The sequence below is a fragment of the Natrix helvetica genome (assembly GCF_964273705.1).
Source record: "Natrix helvetica genome assembly, chromosome: 10".
NCBI classification, from domain to species: Eukaryota; Metazoa; Chordata; class Lepidosauria; order Squamata; family Natricidae; genus Natrix; species Natrix helvetica.
Window position 1 is genome coordinate 1,873,792 of NC_138561.1, and position 20,500 is coordinate 1,894,291.

At 47.1% G+C, this 20,500-nt stretch overlaps 2 protein-coding genes across 2 annotated transcripts in view; one reads left to right on the plus strand and one right to left on the minus strand.

Moving 5' to 3' along the window:
• Positions 1–529: 529 nt before the first annotated feature.
• SS18L2 (SS18 like 2) lies at positions 530–2,759 on the plus strand. The gene is made up of 3 exons (XM_081963114.1): positions 530–683; positions 1,468–1,544; positions 2,169–2,759. Exons 1-3 carry the CDS (start codon positions 615–617, stop codon positions 2,260–2,262), a joined length of 240 nt encoding a protein of 79 aa, XP_081819240.1. The 5' UTR covers positions 530–614; the 3' UTR covers positions 2,263–2,759.
• An 8,726-nt stretch (positions 2,760–11,485) lies between these two features.
• Positions 11,486–20,500, minus strand: part of GARRE1 (granule associated Rac and RHOG effector 1) — a 76,660-nt gene continuing 67,645 nt past the window's right edge. Inside the window, exons 9-14 of the mRNA XM_081963426.1 lie at positions 20,311–20,436; positions 18,269–19,284; positions 17,506–17,671; positions 16,955–17,089; positions 14,800–14,878; positions 11,486–13,905 (exon numbers count right to left, since the gene is read on the minus strand). Of these exons, the coding sequence (XP_081819552.1) occupies positions 13,594–13,905; positions 14,800–14,878; positions 16,955–17,089; positions 17,506–17,671; positions 18,269–19,284; positions 20,311–20,436 (1,834 nt within the window). The 3' untranslated portion in view covers positions 11,486–13,593. The remainder of the gene's footprint in view (positions 13,906–14,799; positions 14,879–16,954; positions 17,090–17,505; positions 17,672–18,268; positions 19,285–20,310; positions 20,437–20,500) is intronic.

Here is a 20,500-nt window from a genome sequence, read left to right on the forward strand (position 1 = left end):
GTAAAATCACAAGTTGCAATTATATGATCGTCTGTGTTGCTTTGTTTCTATTTGCCGCGAGGTGCTAAATCTTTCCATGCCCCACCACCGTCACAGCTGAAGAAGCTTCCTGGATGGGGCCACTGGAATAGCAAGGGCGCTTTATATGCCGCTTCACGGGGCTGGAAGCGCTAAGCGGGTTAAAGAGTCCGCGTGTTGCCCCCAGCAGCCCCGTCTGCCCTCACCCTTCTTCCCACGGGTCTTTGCAGGGGCCCGGCCTCCCTTCTCAACCGCCGCCTCAGCTGAGCGTTGCGGGGCCGCCAGAAGACGCACTCGAGGCCTCCAGAGGGCGCTCACACCTGTTTTCGGACCGTCCGTCATCTCGCCAGCCGACGCGAGCAACTCAGTGGCGCGAATGACGTAAAGCCACCCAAACGCTCCGCGCGGGTCGGGAAAACAATTTACCCGGAAGCCAAGAAGACAATCGAGGTGAGCCCGTCTACATTATCGATCGTCTCTAGTGCCCGTGGGAGGGAGGGGCCTCCGGAGCAGGCGCCGCAGAGAGCAGCCAATGGTCGCGTAGCGGGGAGTCCCGGCAGGCCTTGCGGCGTGGAGGCGGGCTTTCCGGTCGCGCCATGTCGGTGGTCTTCGTCCCCGAGCGCCTGCGCGGCAAAGCCGAGGTGAACCAAGAGACGCTGCGACGGGTGAGCGGCGGAGGGAGTCCGCGTGGGAGGAAACGGCCCCTTTCCCTCCGGGCCCGTGGCTCCGGCTGGGCCGCGCTCCCTTCCTTCCTGCGGCTGAGTCCCGCCTGGGGCGGCTGTTCGGCCTGGCCGCTGTTCGGCGGAGAAGGGGCGAACGCTTCAGCCCCGGCAGGCGACCTACGGGGTGGATTGAAGGGACTGAGGAGGCCGTGCTGGAGGGAGCCCCGGGGGGCGCTTAGGAAACCGCGAGGAAGCGTTGGAAGGAAAACCCAGGTCCAAGCGGGGAATGAAACGGAGGCTGCTTAATTGAGGAGCAGGACCAACGCACACCCAGGCCGGCACTTCAGGGACAGCCGACAAAAGGGGGTTGAGAGTAGAGGGTTGTTTTTAATACCTTCTGGGTTCCAGTGGGGTCATTCAGGGGTCATGGCTGGCTCTAGAGGCAAAGGGGAAATGCAAATCCTAGGTGCGTCTGAGCTAATGTTGGCAACCTTTCCCTTGCCTAATCGTGCTGCTTATCTGGAGTCTCCGTCTGACCCAGTCTTTTTCAATAGTCTTTACCAAATCTACATTTGTAAGAACTGGCCGTTTCTGCTTGGGGCAGGGAGACGGACGCCTTCCCTTAAGATCCCCCCCCCCCCGCCCCAATTTCTCCTTTAGGGGAAATACTCTCTCCTGCCTTTTCAACATTCCCCAAAATATTTCATTCTCTATGACTGTGTGTGTGTGCTGACTTTCTACTGAAGGAGCTGCATTTGCATATAACGTTGCCTCTTGTGACTTTCAGCTGCTGGAAGAAAACGATCAGCTGATCCGCTGCATTGTGGAGTATCAGAATAAAGGAAGAGCTGCAGAATGTCTGCAGTAAGAATTTTTATTTTGACAGAGGGACGCATGATTAAATCCCACTCATTTTTCATGCCTGGATCCATTGGTGGCAGGTTGACCACGCTAACCCTTCCGGTGAAGAGTGGCATCCATGTCATGTGCTCCAGATTATCTGCTGCGGCCCCAAGTGTGCTTCTGCCAATGGAAATCTCTTGCATGAAAGTGTTGATAAGCTCAAAGGGCCGGGTTACTGTTAAATAATTAAATTGAATTGTTAAGTTGTCCTGTGGCTAGTTGTTCCACAGTAAGATGGCTGTGACTAGTTGTCCCATTCCACGGGATGAGAATAATCAAACTGGAATTTAATTTCAGATGGAGGTTAGTAATGAATTCTAGACTGGCTTACATTTCCTGGAATTGGGAAATCAATGTACAAATAAGCAGCTTAGTGTAATAATAATAATAATTTATAATTTATTAAATTTCTAGACCGCCCCCTCTCCCCGGAGGGACTCGGGGCGGTAAGGCATCAACTGCAATCCCATGAAAACAGGATGGAGCTTGCTTTAAGGAGAAGCCCCCAGAAGTCTTTGACAGCTGTTGAGAAACAAGAATAGCAGTTCTGAAAATTCAGTTGCCTCTTTGTTTTTCTTCCTACAGGCACCAGCACACATTGCACAGAAATCTTATTTATTTGGCTACTATTGCTGATGCATCTCCTTCCCCAAATGTAGAGAAGATGGTCATAGAGTGATACCATTCCCAACACATCTGTATTTACAGAGAATGAATCAGCGAAGGAAGAGACGGCCAGCTGCACCTGAAGAAACTCAGAACTGGGCTTCCTGTAAAAGAGGACATGCCTTTACATGATCAGTAAATACTGTTTGATTTCTCTCTGTATGCAAAAAGAAAATGCTATTGAAGTCAGTTACAGTAACATTTCACTATGGGGAGTCTTGGGGATCATAGTTTTCACAGGCAGAGGTTTTTTCATGTTTCTTCATTTTCTCTTATGCTAAGAATGCTAAGTTTTGATTGTACACTATAATTTATTTTAAAAATCACCTGGAATTACCTTTAGTCCTTATGTACATGGCAATCTAAAAATGTAAATGAACTTTCAAGTGAAACTGGGATTGATCCAAACAGGGCAATGTGCTTTACAAGTGGCTTTTTTGTTGTTCTTTTGAGATCTGTTAGCAGTCTTGCAATGTTCCCTGCTAATAAAACTAAGTAATTTTTTTATTATATTGGTTTTATAATTCTGTAAAGTAGTAATGATTTTTTACATATAATGCACTTCCGCCTCCTGTTTTGTTAAGTCTGTTTCTTTTGAACAGTTTATATCCTTCCCACAGTACATTCGTGTTTCATCCCATCAAGTTTCAGTAATGGTAACTGTATCAATGCCTGCCCTTATATGACTACTTTTATATTCACCCTGTATGTTCCCTAAACCTTGAGTGTTAGTGTATAAGCATGAGTTCTTTATGGCTCACTCTGGGTATGGTACCTACATCTTTTGCTTCCTTATCCCCTTCCTCTTCATTCCCTCCCTCATTTGGTTGGTTGTCTTGGGGTTTAAACTCAGGATTAGGCACTAAAAATCCTAGAGATTGGTCACCCCCCCCCCCCCAGGTTTAGTTTAAAGCCCTTTGGATAAGCTGAACCAGTGGTCTTCCAAATACATTTTTCCGGGTTCTTTTGAAGTGCAGCCCATCCCTTGCCAGAAGCCCTTTAGGTAATGCAGACTCTGGTCTAGGAATCCAAAGATCTCTTAGTGGCACCATCTCTTAAACTAGAGGTTTATTTCTAAAATCCTTTGTTCCCCTGTTGGATGTTGACCTTTGGTTGGAAGTATTGATGAAAACACCACTTGTGTTCCTAACTCCTTTACGGAGCTGCTCATAGTCTCTTGATATTGAAAGAGAAGGGAGAGTAATCTGTAGGCTTGATTATTTTAGTAAGGGTCCCAGCAACATCTTTGATTTTTGCTCCAAGGAGACAACATACCTGCCTAGATTGATTGTCCGGTCTGCAGTCTGTGGATTCTGTTCCCCTGAGAGGTGAATCTCTTATCACCACCACTCACCATTTTTTTCTTGGGAAAGTCCGGGCTTCTTCTTATCACAGAACAGCTGATGAGGTCTTTCTCCAGGGGTCTGCATGCTTTTTTCTAGGGGGAGGATATGAAAGCGATTGCTCAGCTCCAGTGGGGCTTTACTACTAGGTAGCAGGGAATTTGCTCTAGGTTTTTGTTTCCCTCTCTGAGTGACTTGTTGCCATCGGTCTGCCATGTACAGGTTCATTTCTTCCGGTAGTAGTTTGTTCCTTATTATGTTCAATTTGGGTCTAGTCCTCTTGCTTTGGTTGGAGTTTCTCATTTTGTAAGCTGAGTCTTAGAGTTGCCGCTAGACGCTTTACTTTTTCTACAAGAAATTCATGGTTTACATTTGGTACATCTGTAGCTCAGGTCACGATTTTACAAATCACAACAGCATCAGGCGCTTTTTCCATGACTATGTTTCTTTTCACAACTAGTTCATTTAAAAATTAAATGTTTTCAAAATGTTCAAAAAATTCCAAAAAATTAACATTTAAATCAAAAATTTAAAAATTGTAAAACATTTGAAATATTCAGAATTTTTAAAAAATCAATGCATGTAAAAATTTGTAAGATTTTTTTTAAATTAAAGATTCTTGAATTTCATCTGATAATAATTTTCAAAATTCCCCAAAATTTAGGATTTTAACAAACCCTAAAAATTTATATTCTTCAGTGTCTTTAGAATAACAGGTGGAAGCAGCGACCTTGGAGGTCTTCTAGTCCATGCCCCTACTTAACGTTTATACCATTTCAGACAAATGGTTTTCCAATCTCTTCTTAAAACCCTCCAGCACCCACAACTTCTGAAGGCAAGTCATTCCACTGGTTAATTCTTCTCGTTGTTAGGAAATTTCTCCTTAGTTCTAGGAGTCCTTAGTTCTCTTTTCGGTCTCTCCTGTGGCTAATGTTGAATTAGAACATAAATACAAGTGACGTTGCCCTCTAGTTGTAGTTTGGAATCCACAAATATATTAGAATGTGTTAAATCACTGTAAAATTATTATAAATGTATTAAAATTCCAAAATCATTTATTAAGGATTTCAATTAAATAAACTATTGTTTAGAGCAACTTATTGAATTTGAGTTACCAGTTGAGTTGATAAGAAAGGTCAATCAAATCTGAAAGTTCAGCACATTATAGCACTGCAGTGCCTGAACATCCATTTCACAATAGTTGTGACACGCTGTCTTTGGTAATCTGACAGCTTTTTAAAACACAACTTTAGTATATTTAGATGAAACTTATACTGCATATTCATATGCTCCAATAAATGGCTTGTATGTTCATGTGGTAAGTAAATATACGTGGCAGAATCCACAGCCTAACAGTGGGCAGGGCAAGGAGAAAATGATTATTTTTATGAATGCAAGCCTATTGATGAAAGTGTATTACTTGTAAAATAAGGCATTCCCTTTATTAAATTAGCATATTCCCATCTGCATGTACCACCCATTCTTTCTTACACATAAGAAAACAAATACACACAGAAACAGCCAGGAAAAAAAAAAGGGGGGGGGAATAGGATGGAGATGCTGCAAGGGAAAATGTGGGAAGAGAACTAGAGAGAACAAGGAAGAAAACTGGACGGATGGGAAGAAAGCAAGGGAATGGTAAATGAAGAGAAAGAGGCAAACAAGTAAGATTCAAACTAATTTTCACAGACAGTTGCACTATACCAGGGGTGTCCAAACTTGGGAACTTTAAGACTTGTGGACTTCAACTCCCAGAATTCCCCAGCCAGCATGGCTGGCTGGGGAATTCTGGGAGTTGAAGTCCACAAGTCTTAAAGTTCCCAAGTTTGGACACCCCTGAACTATAAGACAGATATTCCTCTCTACCCAATTCCCCCCCCCCCCAAATCAACCTCTCTCTCTCTTATAAAGACAGTAGGTGGAACATACTGTACATATACTTCTCTGGCCAGCAAAATCAAACATCTGCAAGAGGAGAGCAGGTATCCTCAATTCATTGCTAAGTCCAATGTTTTATTTTCCTTCTGTGATTGGAATGAAGTTTCGGGTAGAACTTTGGAGAGATTGCAAAGGGGGAGGGAGCTATTTGCTGAATAGGCTGGATGCAGCGCTTTTCTATTGAAGGAGAGGCCTCTATATTAAACAATGGGAACTGGAAACAGCTTGCTGGCAGAAGCCGTGGCAAGCCCTGCGCTATGGAAGCCTCCCCTCATTAGTAGAAAATTGTGAATGGCATCACAGAATAACACCTACAGTGGCTAAAACAATGGACTTCCAGTGCCCTGCTGTGCTAGACCCTGGAGTTTAAGCGGGACTGCACAGGTGAATTGATTGACGGCATGTCTTCTTCAGACTCCAAGGACTTCAATATATATGTAGAAGGATTATCTTCCTGCTTTGGATATGTGGCTCAGAGAAGCACTAATGGAGAAGCACACAATTCTTGTGTTGCTTTTGGTGGGACACCTGCAGACAAGGCCTGAGCACCACACAGGTATTGAGCTCACGTGGGATAAGATGGGCTTTAAAGGGCATGCTGATTGCGTCACTGCTGCTCTAGATGTCAACAGAAGCACCGCCAGTATAGACCTTGTATGCCACAGGAATGTGAGTGGCTCCACGAAGGCCTGTCCAACCAGCCCAGGAAGCTCACCTTGCAGGAGGAGGTTTACTTGCTACTAAGACAGATTCAAATACGTGGGCAGAGCAGACATTTCAGGACCCAGCAGTGGAGCCCAGAGAGGGCAGTGGGGTTCACTGGCTAAGGGCATTCAGTGTGAAAAGTAGGGTGTTTGGGCAGTTGGATCACTTTGGACATCAGGCTTTCCTTAATCAGTTGTGGTCTTCAGACGAATCAAATGCAGCATCTGGGTTAGCAGAGTGGAGCGAGGCTAGACACAGAAGACCCTCTGGGAACATCTATGGCTACTGCCATGAAGAGGCTGCTTTTCAGGCAGCAGGTGGCTTATAGTGGAAAGAGATCTACTGAAGGATTCTGAACTGTGGTGATCTCTTGAAAAACTTGTGGATAGGATAGGAACTGGAAGCGACCTGGGAGGTCTTCCAGTCCAGCCCCCTGCTCAACAGGAGAACATTCTTCTATATCAGGGTTGTCAAACTCGTGGCCTGTGGGCCGCACACGTCACACACTGGCCACCCCCACCCCCAGTTTAGCAAAGGGGAAAGAAGTCAGGATATGTCACGTGACACCGTGAGTTTGACATCCCTGTTCCAGATTCTACCAGTTCCACATCAGACCAGCTAAACCAAATCTGCCTTTGGAACTGAAGGAGCCCTAGATGTCTTCTGTTGAGAAGAACAGAAACTGAAATCCCACCTCTTTCCAATTTCTTAAGAGCTTCTCTTGCGACAGATTAGGACTTGGTTCTGCCTTCATGTATTGTATGTGTCCATTTCCGCAAAAAGACGACCTTGTCAAGGTAATAAATGTATTTCAAGGTAACTCAGGTTTCTACAGATTTGGTTTTCCAGCCCACTAAGATTCTATGGCATGCTCGAGCCTTGTGTGGCCCACTGCCTACGTAGCCATGGTTAAGGATCCCCCAATTACTCTACAAGACTCTACAAGCTGGTACCGCCCCAGGCACCTGATGGAATCGGATAGATTCCAGACGGAGCTTGGGCCAATACCTGTAGCCCTGTCCCGCTCCCGCTCCGAGGACCTAGTGACTGCCTGGAATAGGGCGACGACTGGGGCCTTGGACCGGGTTGCGCCTTTGCGACCTCTCCTGCGGCATCGACCCACCCGGGCTCCTTGGTTTACTGAGGAGCTAAGGGTGATGAAGCGCCACAGGAGACGTCTAGAGAGCAGGTGGAGGTCCTCACGCTCCGAATCTGACCGAACACAGGTAAGAGCCTATTTGCGGACTTACCTTGTGGCAATAAGAGCGGCCAAGCGTAGGCATTGTGCCGCCCTTATTGCGTCCGCGGATAACCGCCCTGCCGCCCTGTTTCGGGTGACCCGCTCCCTTTTATCGCAGGGGACGCGGGGGGCACCCTTACAGGGAAGAGCAGAGGAGTTTGGGGAATATCTGCAGGACAAAATTGCTCAGATCCAGAGCGGATGGACCTCCGTCAGTGGACCAGACGAGCCGTCAACAGCGAGTCTTGAGAGACCATTCTGGGAGGAGTTTGACTCGGTTGCCCCCGAGGATTTGGACAGGTTGCGTGGACGGCTGCGGCCCACTACATGTTCAATGGACCCGTGTCCCTCCTGGCTGGTACTGGCAGCCTGGGAGGTGACACGAGGCTGGCTTCTGGGCGTGGTGAACGCCTCATTGGGTGAGGGATACTTACCAACCGCCTTGAAAGAGGCGGTGGTGAGACCCTTGCTCAAGAGGCCTTCGCTCGACCCAATGGAGCTAGCTAATTACCGTCCAGTCTCCAACCTCCCCTTTTTGGCGAAGGTTGTTGAGAATGTGGTGGCGCAGCAGTTTCCACGACACCTGGACGAATCCAATTATCTAGACCCACGCCAGTCCGGCTTCCGACCCGGGCACAGCACAGAGACAGCCTTGGTCGCGTTGGTCGATGATCTCTGGAGGGCCAGAGATAGGGGTTGCTCCTCTATCCTGGTCCTATTAGACCTCTCAGCGGCTTTTGATACCATCGACCATGGTATCCTATTGCGCCGGTTGGAGGGGATGGGAGTCGGAGGCACCGTTTTGCGGTGGTTCGGCTCCTACCTCTCCGACCGGAAGCAATGTGTGTTGACAGGGGGGCAGAGGTCGACCCTGAGGCCACTCACTTGTGGGGTGCCACAGGGGTCGGTCCTCTCGCCTCTCCTGTTCAACGCATATGTGAAGCTGCTGGGTGAGATCATCTGTGGTTTTGGGGTTGAGTACCACCTGTACGCTGATGATACTCAGCTGTACATTTCAACCCCAAACCACCCCAACGAGGCTGTCGAAGTGATGTCCCGGTGTTTGGAAGCCGTTGGGGTCTGGATGGGGGACAACAGACTCAAACTCAACCCCTCCAAGACTGAGTGGCTGTGGCTACCGGCACCTCGGTTCAGCCAGCTGACACCTTCGCTGGCCATAGGGAGCGAACAACTGTCCCCTGTGGAACGGGCGCGCAATTTGGGCATCCTCCTTGATGCCCGGCTGTCAATGGAGGACCATGTGGCAGCCATGGCAAGGGGGGCGTTCCACCAGGTCCGCCTGGTGCAATTGCGCCCCCTACTGGACCGGAGTGCCCTGCGCACGGTCACTCATGCGCTGGTGACGTCTCGCCTGGACTACTGCAATGCCCTCTACATGGGGCTTCCCTTGGGACGCATCCGGAGACTGCAGCTAGTTCAGAACGCAGCCGCGCGGGTCATCATGGGGAGTACACGATACTCCCACGTAACACCCCTCCTGCGCGAGCTGCACTGGCTACCTGTGGCCTTTCGGGTGCGTTTCAAGGTATTGATTACCATCTTTAAAGCGCTCCATGGCATAGGACCTAGTTATCTGCAGGATCGCATCCTACCACACACGTCCCTACGACCAATCCGCTCACACAGGGAGGGACTCCTCCTGGTGCCGTCTGCTAGGCAATGCCAGCGGGCGACACCTAGGAGTAGGTCCTTCTCTGTGATGGGCCCAACCCTCTGGAATGACCTCCCCCCCGACATCAGAACCACCACCGACCTCCGCTCCTTCCGTCAAAAATTAAAAACTCACCTGTTTCAATCAGCTGGCCTGGCACTCTCTTAGTTTTGTCTCCCGGGGATATATTTTAACTGGGTTTGGGTATTTTAATTGGGGATGTTTTTTAGGGTTTCCATAGCATATTTATTTCTTGTACAGTCTCTTCTCCTCCATCTAAATGTTTAGTATTTAATTGTTTTTATACTATTTATATTGTTATTCATGTATTTTATCTGCATTTTATCTGACTGTACACCGCCCCGAGTCCCTTTTTGGGAGAGGGGGCGGTTTAGAAATCCAAGAAATAAAAAATAAAAAAATAAAAAATAAATAAAAAGACTAACTTTGGTGGTGATTAGAATGAGTGGGGATACTTCTAAGGTGGGATTTCCTCTCTACAGCCTTAAATATCCACTATTCAAAGGACTCTTCCATGTGTAAGGCTCAGTGGAATCATAGCGTGTTTTTCCACTATTATTGCTTTCTGGAAGGAAAATAGCACTCATTGTGAAAAGGTTGTTATATTGGAAGGGACCTTGGAGGTCTTCAAGTCCAACCCCCTGCCCAAGCAGGGTATGAGTGAACTCAAGCCATGCATGATGAGGCCCTGGACATAAACCAAGATTATTCCGTTTAATTGACATGCAATTCTAACCTGATAACTCCTATAATTTCTGTTATCTGGGAGAACCAGGTACCTACCTGAAATTGTTTCCAGTAGCTTGCACATTGTTAGGTAAAGATATTTAAATTATGCCAAGACTGGGTGAGAGGTAATGGATTCTGGATGTTATGTTTGTCTTTTTTAAAAGTAGAAAGCATGACTTTTTAATGAGGTCACCTAGAATTGGGTAGATTGGTGTCTCTCTACATTCTGGAAGTCAATGCCAGCCTCAAAAGGAGGGAGGGTACATGGGGAGAGGCATCCCTGATATTCATATCTCAAGAATTCGGAATAGGCAAAGAATGTATGTAATTTTCCCCAAGAAGCTTAATACTTTCTAGGCTGAAGGCAATCTGAAAGGGATTTTGTATGTCCATAAGAAATAGGGAGGACTCGCATACTGACTTACGTACTATGGAAAACAAACCATGTAATAAATTGAGACTCTTGCCTCAACTGCCTTTATGGCCTTGGTGGCAAGAATATGTCCAATGATTTGTATTTTTCTTTCCATTATCACCAGGGCAGAGTTATAAACCCATTGTGATAGAGGGCCTTGAATTCTATAATATGGCTATGGAAAACAGCAAAGCGCCCAGGTATCTATGATACTGTGGGTCATTTAGGCCAACAGGAAAAAAAAGATCTTGAGAAGTCTTTGTTATTTGGGATCTGGACCGCTGCTGCTTTGATTGGTAGTTTGCTTTCCACGAAGGGGCATGGAATGGGCTGCTTTCTACTGGGAAGGCTTCAGTCACCAGATTCAATAATGGATTAGTGGATGGCTAGGATTGGATTTCTTCAGAAAGGAGAATTTTATAAAACAAATTCTTCTCAGCTATGAGAAACTGGATTGGAATAGAAGCTTCGTGGGGATCGGCTCCTTGGACAGCTCTCCCTCCCCCTCCCCTCCCACCTACCTAGAAGCAGAAATCCACCAGAGATTTCTCTGGAGAGAGTCAGCCATAGGGGCCCTTCTCTGGGCGTTCAATGTTCCTTTTCTTTAAACAAAACACTCCATTCCCCCTTTGGTCCATGACGGGGGCAAAGGGGTCAAGGATGATACCATGACTCCTAAGGAATCTGCCCTGGGCTTTCCAAGGAAGACCCCCAGGATGTGAGGAGAGAATGCTGCCTGGCAGATGAGGTGACTGGGCCTCCTGGATAGGTAGCTGCTGGAAGGCCAGCCCTATGAAGCCATCGCTCGGAGATGTCTCCTGAAGTATTCAAGATGGTTACAGGATCTACAAGCTTTTTAAAGGGCACCACAATCCATAAAACCAAAATATTGAACAATAATGGAAAGGCTGGAGACAGATTAGTGGGAAGCTCTTGCTGTGGAGGAGGAAGATATCTGGCAGGTAGACCCCCTACTCCCGCCTTGGAAAGGTCGAATCAATTGTACTGTAGAACCCATGGAGTAGGGGCTGCCCTCCCAACTTCCAGTAGGAGGAAGTCTTTTACTCCCACCTTGGGTACTCCAAAATTGTTCCTGTCTGCCAGAATGAGGAGGAGCCCAGCTAACGATTCTCTCCAGCTACAGCAGGAGAATAACTTTCAACATAACTGTACTTGTTATCTTTTGGATATATCTTATTTTAAGAAGATATAATCTATTATTAAAGGTATATCTTTAATAAAGCAAATAGGGTAGTTTTTACTTACAGGTGCTTCAACATTAAAAACAAAAGGTACAGTTCCAGTTCCAAAGCATTAGTTATTCACATAAGTACTGCATTAAAAGATAATCTGACTAAGCACCATGCCCCTTGCACTTGGCTGTGCAAAACCTTGCTTGCCAATACTTGGGAAAATTATAGGTGTTCAGAATAACTGGAAGCAGTGGGTGATGCAGCACCTACCAGACAAAAAATGACTCACCTGCGTTTCCACTATTTAACTTCAATTTTAGAAAATTGCCAATGTTTGCATTTGTCACTCAACTGCAACAGCAGCTTAAATGCTCTAGAGGAAATTTCAACACAACATATATCTGTACTTGAAAGCCTTGTGGCATACAACTGCAATCAATTTTAGGTCCAATACAAGTTTTCAATTGTATACTTGAGGAGACTCAAAATCACTTTTAAATTCACCAACATTTTAGCAGAAAGTACAGAACATTAACAATGTACAGACAGAAGCCACACTGATTGTGCAAAGCACATGACTGTAAAGTTATGCACAGCAAACAGTTCTGTAAACATGGTAAGGATGGGATTTCAGGAAACAAGATGACAATATCATAAATACAGGCAACATTGGCATCCTTAACCAGCACAAAGAGTAACATTTTAGGCCCGCCAAACGGCGCACAAGCAGAGGGTGGAAGGGCTTTTATGCTATCCACCCCAACATTTAGTGTCTTTCAATATATGCATATGCATATATATATATAATGTATGTATGTGTATATGCATATATATATGTATATATATATATACATATATATGCATATATATATATATAAATTTGGTATCTTTAATATACACATGTAAGTTTGTAGAAAATGGGAACTTAAATGTGCTTTTATCTTCATCAAAAACTATGTGTATTTATAACTAATAACCCATTTTACTTGTCAATGTATTAGAATGATATGAATTAAGAAAATATAAAAATAATATTAATACTGTCAAAAACCTTTATACCAGAAAATATTGTGGTTTATAATTACTCTTTCAAAGATGAAATATGAAAATTTAAATAGGTTTTATAAAGACTTCTCTCACTTCAATTAATATACAATGGGATCACTATACATATTTACCTTTTTCCCATTTGAAGCACCAGTCATTCCCCAGATCCACTTTGGTTGGAAGATATCTCTAATTCCACAGGTTCATTTATTTAATGGCACATATTGACTGTAAGTACTTTATTTTAATTCTTAGCACTACAAAAAATAGTGTTTTAAGTTCTCTCTCTTCTGAGCCAGCTCATGTTTTTACACACTAAGTCTAGCATTGAAATAAGACTTATATTTGCAAGCAGTCTTAACTATTCTTTCATATATTTAAGGAGCACTGTATGGATAATGCCTTTGGCCAAATGTAGTGTCATAAACCCACCAAAAGGGCTTCGTGGAGGTGGACGGTGCTCACTGCTTGGCCAGATCATTTTTCACAGATTTTGAGCGGTTCCAGCTGTTTTACACAAACTAAATAACTGGAAAGACTGAGGTTTTCAGTCGTCGTTTGCCCCACTCCTGTTTCAAAGTTTGCAGCATATTAACAACTACTGCATTAAAAAAAAACTATCACAGCCTGTGAAATTCGGAGCGAAGACTTTATAATTTTGTCAATTAGAAATCTGAAGAAAATGAGCGTTGAGCAAAACTGCTAGATTGGCTTAAAAATACTCAAAATCTGTTTTAGCAAGAAATGGTAACTATAAATCTATATGAAAAAATAGCTATAAAATACAGTGTTTTCTGTGGTAAGCGTGTCCCCGTTTGTTACCGGGGCATCCATAGGCTTTGAAAGGGTCACAGTTTAGGCTGTTGTGTAGACACCGTGTGCCAAGGGCTGCCAGGAACGAGAAACTTCACTACCAAAGCTGTCGACCCTCCCCCACTCCCACCCCCCACCCCCCCAGCAGGCAGAAACCAAGCCAGTCCGGATCATACCAAAGACTTTGGTCCTCGGCTGCTGCTTCTCCGGCCAGGAGGGAAAAGGGCATCAGTACTGCGGCAGATAGGATGGCCGACGCTCGTGCTTGCCCGGAAAAGGTTTAAAGCCCTTGTGCCCCTGCTTGTGCTGAGCCAGGGGCAATGGTGGCGACTGCGGAGGCTGCTGGGTGTAGGCAAACGGGGAGGCCATCCCTGTGGGCGGAGGGCAGTCATTGGCGGCTGACCAGACGGGAGACGGCAGCATCTGCATGGGGTCGTTCCAGTGGCTGGCAGGGCTGCTTAGCTGATACAGAGACATATTTGGGCCCGACTGCGTGTGCTGCCAAGGAGCCTTCGGGGGCCACGTTTTCGTTTTATTGTCCTGCAAGAGCAAGGAGGACGTCTGAGCTTCACACTCGGTCCCCAAGGACAGGGGAAAATGACTCCACACCCTCCCCCACCCCTCCCCCCCCAGTCTTTTAACGGGATCTTAAATCAGCTCTTAACGCAGCCTTTCACAATATTGTTCATACAATTAACTGCTTAATGGCTCATTTTTGTACAGTTCTGGGGAAAAAGTATGAAATGCTAAAATAAAGCTGCCCCTCAGCCATCTTGGCCCCAGGCAAAGCTGCCTTGTAAGATGGTTATATATTAGCCCTACCGTCTCACTTTCTCTTGGAGGGAGCACAGAACTGTTGGCTCCTTGTAAAAGTGCCCCTGGGCTGCCTTTTAAGGGTCCACACAGAAGGGGGGATTCCTGGGAAGGTTTCTCAAAAGAGACGTCTGCTCATGCCCATCCCTCGCCTTAGTTCCTGCCCTCCCACTGAGCATTCTCCCCTTCCTGCGTTTAAGGCTCCCTCTTTTTCGCCTTCTCTGGCTATGGGAGAAAATGCACCCAAGCGGTCATGGGGCTGGGTATTTTGCTGCCATGAAGGTTTCCTAGCGGTATCAGCCATCTAAGCTCCTCCCCCAGACGGTTTTCCTGCCAAACCCCAAATCTGGCTGTGGAAAAACAAAGACAATTCCCTAAAGAAGCAACCTTATAAGCAACCTCATAGTACATTTTGCTTATAAAATAAAAGCAAGCAACCTGAAATAAATTCCATTCACTCAAAGAGAATGGGGAGTCACCAGCCTTTAATTTAGGAAGTTTGTTTAAGAAAGCGGCTTAATCTGAGTCTCCATTTGGTCAAGGCTGCTTTTGAAAACTGACCCGCAAGCCAACATTCAATGCAGGCCTTCCGCTCTCGGCCTCTTTAAGTCCAAGACTTACCTGGTTATGATCATCCACGGTAGAAAGGAGTGGCGGTGAAGGAAGTGTGCTTGTGTCTTGTTCCCCACTGCTGTGTTTCCTGAAAAATAAAAAAAATAAAAAGGTTGATTGATTTAGTAAATTTGTTTGCCGCCCATCTCTCTTCAAAGCAATTTACAAGCAATAAATGATTTACATGTATTCATTTCAATGAAGGGAAAATGTCATGATAGCCTAATGAAAAAAAACTGTTTAATCTATGCAATCCTGTATTCAGTAATTCTATAGCCACACTGAAAGAAGGCACGGCACCCCCAAATATGCCCCATTAACTGATTCCATTCAGTGGAGATACCAACCCACCTATCCACACACAGCACTCTGAGAATTCAGCATTCCATCAATTAGTACCCTAGAATTCTTCTGGAATAACTGGGAAGTTGTACTTGCTCCCCCTATCAGCTCGCTGGACTCAGCCAATAATTCATCTACCGTGTTTCCCTGAAAAGACAACCAGTCCTGAAACTAAGGCCTTGCCACATTTTTCAGCTGGGCAAAAATATAAATCCCCCCTGAAAATAAGCCCCCTGGACATCCCCCCTCCCTGGCCAGCAGAGTGCCACTCACCAACCTAGCGATATCCCGAATGCGCCAATCCACAAGAGCCAGGGGAGGAGAGGGGGGGCAAAGGCACTCACATTGCTTGCTGTCTTCAGGATACCGCTAGGTTGGTGAGTGGCGCTGTGCCCAGATGGAGTGGGGGGTTGCCGGGTGGCTGCTCTTACGAGCAGCTGCCCGGTAACCCCCCTTTCCAGCCGGACAGAACGCCACTCACTGACCCACTAATATCCCAAAGACGCTAAGCCATGTGGCGCTCTGCCCGGCTGGAAAGGGAGGTTGCGTGAGCACCTGTTCCGCCCCGGCTTGCGTGCCTCCCAGGCTCACCATGCCCTGGCCCAGCTGTCCCTGCAGGGCCAGGGTGCCCCGCTGCTGCGCTGCCGCCGAGCTCCGAATATAACCGCCTTCCAAACTCCGGATATCCGCTGCCGAGTCTTCCAACAGCGGCCACTCTGGGACTACGGTCTATGGTTGTGGGCTGGCTGTTGGAAGACTCTGGTGGGACAGAGAGTCTTCCGGCAGCTGGCCCACAACCATAGAGCCTAGTCCCAGAGCTGCCGCTGCCGGAAGACTCGGCAGCGCATCTCCAGAGTTTGGAAGCCGGTTATGCTTGGAGCTCGGCGGTGGCGGTACCCTGGCCCTGCAGGGAGAGCTGGGCCAGGGCATGGTGAAGCTGGGAGGCACGCGAGCCGGGGCGGAACAGGCGCTTGCGCAACCTCCCTTTCCATCCGGGCAGAGCGCCATGCGGCTTAGCGCCTTTGGGATATTACTGGGTTGGTGAGTGGCGCTCTGTCCGGCTGGAAAGGGAGGTTGCCGGGCGGCTGCTCGTGAGCGTGGTCACCTCATGGCTGCTGTGTTGCTCTGCTGCGACAGCGCAACACAGCCGTTTGTCCCTGAGGCTGTGCCCGGCTCTTCGGGTGCCCGCTTGCAAGAGAGCAGCCACCCGGCAACCCCAAACCAATAACCCCCCTCCCCGATAATAAGGCCCAAGCAACATTTGGGGGGGGGTTCCAAAAGAAAATAAGACCGTCTTATTTTCGGGGAAACACGGTAGTTCAAGTATGTTTAATAAAGACCAGCTGGATATCTAAGCAAAGATTCAAGCTGCCATGCAAACCCAGGTCATTGGGTTACCCTTAGGAGGCATCCAGCGATTGTGTGAACACATTTACTGGCTCTGACCCAAGACTGGAGCCATAGCCAATTCATACCAGCTCCATTCTTTTGTTACCTGGACAGGTGAGACATTCCCACACAGACTCTCTTCCTAATTTCTTTACAGCAATTATCCTGACTCGGCAAAAGCAGGGGCATCGCCACTGGTCCATGTATGCACCATCAACCTATTTGAATTCTGCCCTTCATTCACGATGTAAATCTATATAGTACGTTGAGGTAGCACCAACTTACATGGGAATCAATTCAGGGGCAGTAAGAAAGGAGAGAGATCTGAATTTCAAAACAGAGCTGCTTTTGGGATTCCTGCTAGGGCCAGGGAAAAAGCTACGGTTAAGACAGCCAGCTCTTCTGCAAAGCCAACCTTCCTTGTGTGACGTACCTTCTTTGCTTGACAGCAGCCACAATGTCAGGCCCTGAGAACATGGAAAACAAACTGTCTCCATTGGCTGAGGAGGTCTCGTCACTGGAGCTGGCAGAGTCCCCCTGAGTCCCTGACCAGCTGCTGGTCATCTCCCTGCAAAAAAAACAAGTCATGGTTGAGTGGTGCTGCCCAGGAAGCGGGGGGAAACAGGGTTCTTGCACTCCCTCTTCAGAGTCAATCTCGAGAGGGCAAGATGTCAAGGGACAATTTCAAATTCACTAGATTGCAGGGTAAAATACAGATTTTATCTTATAGCTTAAATTCCTATGTTTGGGATTATTCTTAGCTAAATATCCTGCGCTCTTAAAAGGAAAAAATAGAGGCGTTGCTTATCTATATGTACCATTTTGAACCTAAGAGAAGTGCAGCATGAACATTTAATCTAAAAAATGAAATGTACTGGATCAATAAAACACCCTCCTAACAATCAATTAAAACCAATTTACTTAATTTCTGTAATAGTCTGCACAACACAGTGCACAAAGCAGAGTTACCAAGAGGCTCCTTACCCATCTGTGAAATACTCTGGGAAGGGCCAGGTCCTGTGGAGGTCGTCAGGATGAGACCAGTTGCTACGTGCATTGCTGGGGCGACGAAAGTGTTGTGCCTGCCTTTTCTGTTGCATGGCCTGGCTGACCCCAGCCACATAGCGGGCAAACTCTGGATCTGAGCCAACTGGGCAGAAGAAAAGGAATCTCTATCAGTCAGCTATTTCTTCCCCAATTATCCCTTGATTTAATCCTTTATGCTGGGCGTGTGCCTGCATCCATGGACATGCATAAGGAACCAGTTAGTAGTCCAGAATGTTTGTTGAATGCTGAATATTCAGCACTTCACAGAAAAGTGCTTTCCTGGCAAGTTGTCTTTGTGTAATGCAAGCCATGAGCAAAGCAGCAACACAGGCAAGGCCCAGCATAGTGGGAGCAGTGATGGCCTGATGCCCACAGACCCCTAAAGGAAAACTTTGTTTGCTGATCGGAAAAGGAATACAAATAAAACAATCATCATAAAAAGCTGCTGTTGGTTGCTTACAATAGCAGTTATGTTATCAAAAGCATAAACACAAATTAGCTCACCATGCCGAAAAGCAAGAACAAAGCAAAGCAATTCAGGTCAAAGGAGGAAAGAAAGTTTCAGGTTAAATTCAAAATCGGGCTGCCCCCACAGCAGATCAGAGAGGAGAAAGCTAGCTCAGGAGAACCACCTGGTACTCAAAAACACCTGGAGACATTCAATACGCTGTGAAATAAGGTACGGATTAGCTGAACTCACCTGCAGGGTCAAAAGGTAGAAATTCTCCCAGCACCCCAAAGATCCCATCACTTTGGTCACGGTTTGGCCACGTGTTGTTTCTCGGCCCTTGAGGTTTCTGCCCCAGCATTTCGGACATCACGTTATCCATGTAGCTGTTCACAAGGCCCAGGCTGTAGAGGTCGGAGCTCAGGTCGGAAAAGGCGTGGCTGCTCCACTGAGGGAGCGAGGAGAGTCCTGGCCCAACAGTCTGGCCTGGGGGCTGGCTGGCACCCCCTGGCCACTTACTGGGCAGGCGCTGCTGCGATCCAATGGGCTGGCGCAAGGGCTGATAGTGCTGCTGCTGCTGCTGCTGCTGCTGCTGCTGGGGCTTCTGGGGGTGGGGCTGCTGGGGCATCCCGGGCTGAAGGTGGTGCAGTGGGGTGTGAGATGATGACTGTAGTGATGGCAGCTGCACAGCAGCTGCTTTCTGTTCTGCTGCAGCAGAAGAAGAAGAAGAAGCAGAGGCAACCGAGGTTCTCCTTCTCATCAGCGGAGAAGACTGCTGGGACTTGCCCGTGTTGAAACCCGAAAGGAAATCAATGACCTCCTGCATTTCCTGGTCAGTTGGTAAATTCATGCCCTTGGCATCCTTACCATCTTCCACCATGCCTCCCTCCGGCCTTTCAAGGAGGCCGTTGACCCCGTGATGGTTTGAGCTCTGCACCAGCTGGGCAGGCTCCAGAACCCTCGGAAAGTTGCCAAGGTTCAAAATGCTCTGCAGTCGTGCATCCGCGTTACTTGGCAGTTTTGCTTTGTCCTCTGAGCTGTTAGCTATAAAATGGGCTTTAGAAGGTATATTAGGAATGGAGTAATTTCCACTGTTGTTTGAACTCGTACAAGAAGTTTTTTTGGTAAATCGTGATGTCAACTTTGAGAAAGTCTTCTGCAAACCCCCTGCTGCTTTACTGCCATTTCCAGACGGTAAGTCGGTGTGACTTCCAAAGTCAGAGCTCTCCCGTTGCAGTTGGATCTGGATGTAGGGCAACGCCTGTTCCCTGGGGAAACAAAAACGACCTTCTAGCTCAGATTTAAAAATGGCTCAGAAAACCAGATAAACATCCAGTTCAGGAACAAACAAAATACAAACAAATGGCCCACCTGGTTCTAATACGGAAAGGAGGTGTGTCTGTGCCTCCTCTCTGTAATGTGCACCCCTGGGGTTTGGATGTGGCATTAGCCAAGACTCCAGGACAGGTATGGAGACTGAGGGTTGTTTCCAAAGGCCTTCCGGTGTGCTGTTCCAGACACAGCTGGAAGGGAGACTTACTGGGTGAGACTGATCAGTTGGGATTTCTGTTTGCTTCCTTGCAGGACAGCAGCAACTGCCTGAGATCCACAACTCTAGAGCTAGGTGGGCAGTGGAGGTCCCAGGGCTTTTGGTCCTGGGGAACTTCAGGCTGCCTTCTTTGAACCTGGTAACAAGGCTGGTTCAGGAGTTCATGGACACCACGGACGTGGAACAACTTATGCAGAGCCAACCCACAGGAGAGGTCACACATTAGATCTAGTCTTTCTCTCGGGGTAGGGGTCTTCTGATCTGGGTTTTGGGTGATCAGTCCCTCGCTATAGAGTGATCCCATCCGCTTTGTCTGTGTCCACTCCCATCCAACCCCCATTTTAAAGCTACATGTTGAAGCAAATTTCTCAGAGGCTTATCAATCTAAGATGCCCTTGAAAATGGGAAGCTAAGATGCGTATGGAAAAAAACCCAACCCACCATGGTTTTCCTACCATGTCAAATGCAGCTGCCCAGAAATTCTGATTCATAGCGTAAGTGGCTTCAACAATTAAATCAGGGGTGTCCAAACTTGGGAACTTTAAGACTTGTGGACTTCAACTCCCAGAATTCCCCAGCCTGGGTGGCTGGGGAATTCTGGGAGTTGAAGTCCACAAGTCTTAAACTTCCCAAGTTTGGACACCCCTGAACTAGATGAAGCTTCCCACAGTCATTTTCACCTGAGCAAGGTGTGTTATGCAAGGCTAATTCTGCACCAACCGCAGCCACAGCCGGGCCTACCTACCTTCCTTCTTTCCAGCGATTTAGGTCAAAGACGGCCGTATAAAGTACATCCACCAGTCCTAACATTTTCTCTGGATCCAGACTTCTCTGCAAGAGAGACATTGTTGCAGGGTCTTCCTTCAGGCACCTGGGGCAGAGGGAGAGTCAGATATTCCCGGGTTACTAATGGAATTACTAATGGCCTTACTTGG